The following is a 2454-nucleotide window of genomic DNA, read 5'->3' as shown; positions in this document are numbered from 1 at the left end:
ATTATTATTATTATTATTATTATTAACAGCACATTTTAATTCCATATTTCCGCACGAATAAAACCGTGTATTATTTCTCACAATAATCTCTAAACAGTTAGCCACACAAGCACATCGAATGACATTCACAAATCCGAAATTCACACACAAACGAGCGCTTGTAAGTGTTCAGGCCTAAATCCTGCTGCAGCGCCCGTTGTTTCTTTATGTGCTAACCGGAAACAAAAGCACAAGCACTGCTGGATAGATCACTAGTGACATTAATAGCTCAGGGGAGACTAATAGAGACAAGAGGAGTTAAACGAACTCGTGAGATCGCAATTATTCCGTGTATGTGCAACGTCCATTTTTGTGGATTCGCACACGGCGCATCAAACTTAATATGTCAAAGCTTTTACATTGTTAAAACGGGGGAAATCGAATCTAGTCGCAGAGTACGTAAATATGAGAAAATTCGATCTCAACACACTCCTTTCTCCCGCGGCCCTCTTTGACCATCTGTGATCCGACCGAAACAAAGAGGAACGTAATTGCGANAAAATGGAATCTAGTCGCAGAGTACGTAAATATGAGAAAATTCGATCTCAACACACTCCTTCTCCCGCGGCCCTCTTTGACCATCTGTGATCCGACCGAAACAAAGAGGAACGTAATTGCGAAATAATGACTTAAACTGAAATTTACGCAGAAGCCATACGTTTCATTCACCACAAGTGTATTTCACAGCAAACTAAGCCTCGTTTTTCACGTCATCTTTGAACGAGACACTCAGCAAGTTTCATTAAAGACTACCATTTTAAAACGAGTCACAGCACCAACGTATTAACTCGCACGTATTACCTACGGAACACTTGGTTAAAACGGGTGCCTTTTCGTCAGGCCATCTTAAGGCCTACAAATGAACTCGATCCGTCTCAGAGCAGGAACGGGTGGACTTTACGAAGCGGGGAGCCGCTGGTTGGGAGCGCGCACGGTATTCGAGAGGAAATTGCTTACCTTTCTTGATTACGGTTTGGTCTGGGATGTGAATTCCTTGATCTTCGACATGCTGCGAAGATCAAAAAAAGCGCATTAACAATGATTGAAAGATCAAAAATTTACATCGAACGTACATACAAAAACACACTTTTCGCAAACGAAAAAAAAAAAAAAATCGCAATCCAAAGAGAAAACGCACCAACGCTTTACGCGGTGAAGCTTAGCATTTATGACCACGCACGCTATAAACAGCGTCTTTATAGAAGCACACATTTTTGACCCATTTTAGTTAGGTATAGGCTGTTTAAAGTAGGTGTTCAATTAAAATAATAAAATTAAATCGTACTGATTTATATAGTGAAATATAATAATACTAAATGCATTTATTCACCTATAGAGAATAAACGTGGGGAACCTATAAAGAACGCAGTTATGGGGGGGANNAAAAGGGGGGCAGCCAAGAATCACGTCCAAAAATGACAGACAATATTAATCAAAATGCCCAGTACACCATTCACTTTGTGTTACTGGGGATGAATAACAGAGAGAAAAAGTCCAATAATGAATTCATGGGAAACAGTGATATTACTTATTTTTAATTTCTCGCGCTGCCTTTTAAAAATGCAACTTTGCATAAAATTACTTTTTTTGTTTCTAAACGAGTTTCCTCGTGAAACACGAAACGTTTACCATGGATCATCGATACAAAAAAAAATGTCGAACATAATTGACCACCACCAGCAAATATAACAATTAAATTGAAACTATTTAAGAACCGACACGTTTTTTTACCAACTTCAATTTATCAAAAACCGTTGTTGTTCATTACTGTACTATAATCGATAAAACAATTCAACTAAGAACATTTCATTACGAGACCCGATGCTTGACCGTCCGAGATTCTACAGAGAATAGCNTCCAGCAAGCAAATACGAATAATGGAGTTGGGTTATGGAGGAGGCATGCTATAAGATTTAAGATGTTCTCCTTACCTGAACATCTTCTAAAGAGTGAGGTATTCCATGGATAGGGATTGAATCCGTGAGTCCAGTCTCAATGCCGTGACCCGAGGGAAGTAGCACTTCTCTGCGGTACTCTCTGCACAGCTGATGCGGTAACCCGCGGTGCTGGTGCAGCAGGCTGCTCTCCTGGCTCTGCCGCTGGCCGGGCCAGCCGGGGTGCTGTGGCTGAGGCTGGGCGTGCAGAGAGTTGATGGAGTACGGGTCGTTAACGTGAGAGTAAGGGTCCTGAGACTGCGGGTAAATGGGCTGGTAGGGTGGCGGAAAGTATGGCGGCTGGAAGTCTGAGTTGGGCGTGTGAGAGAGCGGAGGAGCGCTGGTGTACGGGGACTGGCCCACGCTGCCCAGTTGGGGTAACCGGGCTGTGCCATTGCTGGTCCCGTCGTGGCGATCTAGGAGAGAAATATATAGTGCTATATTTTAGTGCTATTAAGAAAAATAATAATTAAATTGTATA

The 2454-nt window shown here is 42.0% G+C and overlaps 1 protein-coding gene across 1 annotated transcript in view; it reads right to left on the bottom strand.

Moving 5' to 3' along the window:
- Nucleotides 1-2454, bottom strand: part of LOC122330205 (transcription factor AP-2-alpha-like) — an 11633-nt gene that overhangs the window by 4834 nt on the left and 4345 nt on the right. The window contains exons 2-3 of the mRNA XM_043227067.1: nucleotides 1971-2389; nucleotides 997-1048 (exon numbers count right to left, since the gene is read on the bottom strand). Of these exons, the coding sequence (XP_043083002.1) occupies nucleotides 997-1048; nucleotides 1971-2389 (471 nt within the window). The remainder of the gene's footprint in view (nucleotides 1-996; nucleotides 1049-1970; nucleotides 2390-2454) is intronic.

Source organism: Puntigrus tetrazona, chromosome 24 (assembly GCF_018831695.1).
Source record: "Puntigrus tetrazona isolate hp1 chromosome 24, ASM1883169v1, whole genome shotgun sequence".
Taxonomy (NCBI): Eukaryota; Metazoa; Chordata; class Actinopteri; order Cypriniformes; family Cyprinidae; genus Puntigrus; species Puntigrus tetrazona.
This window is presented reverse-complemented; position numbering and strand designations above follow the sequence as displayed.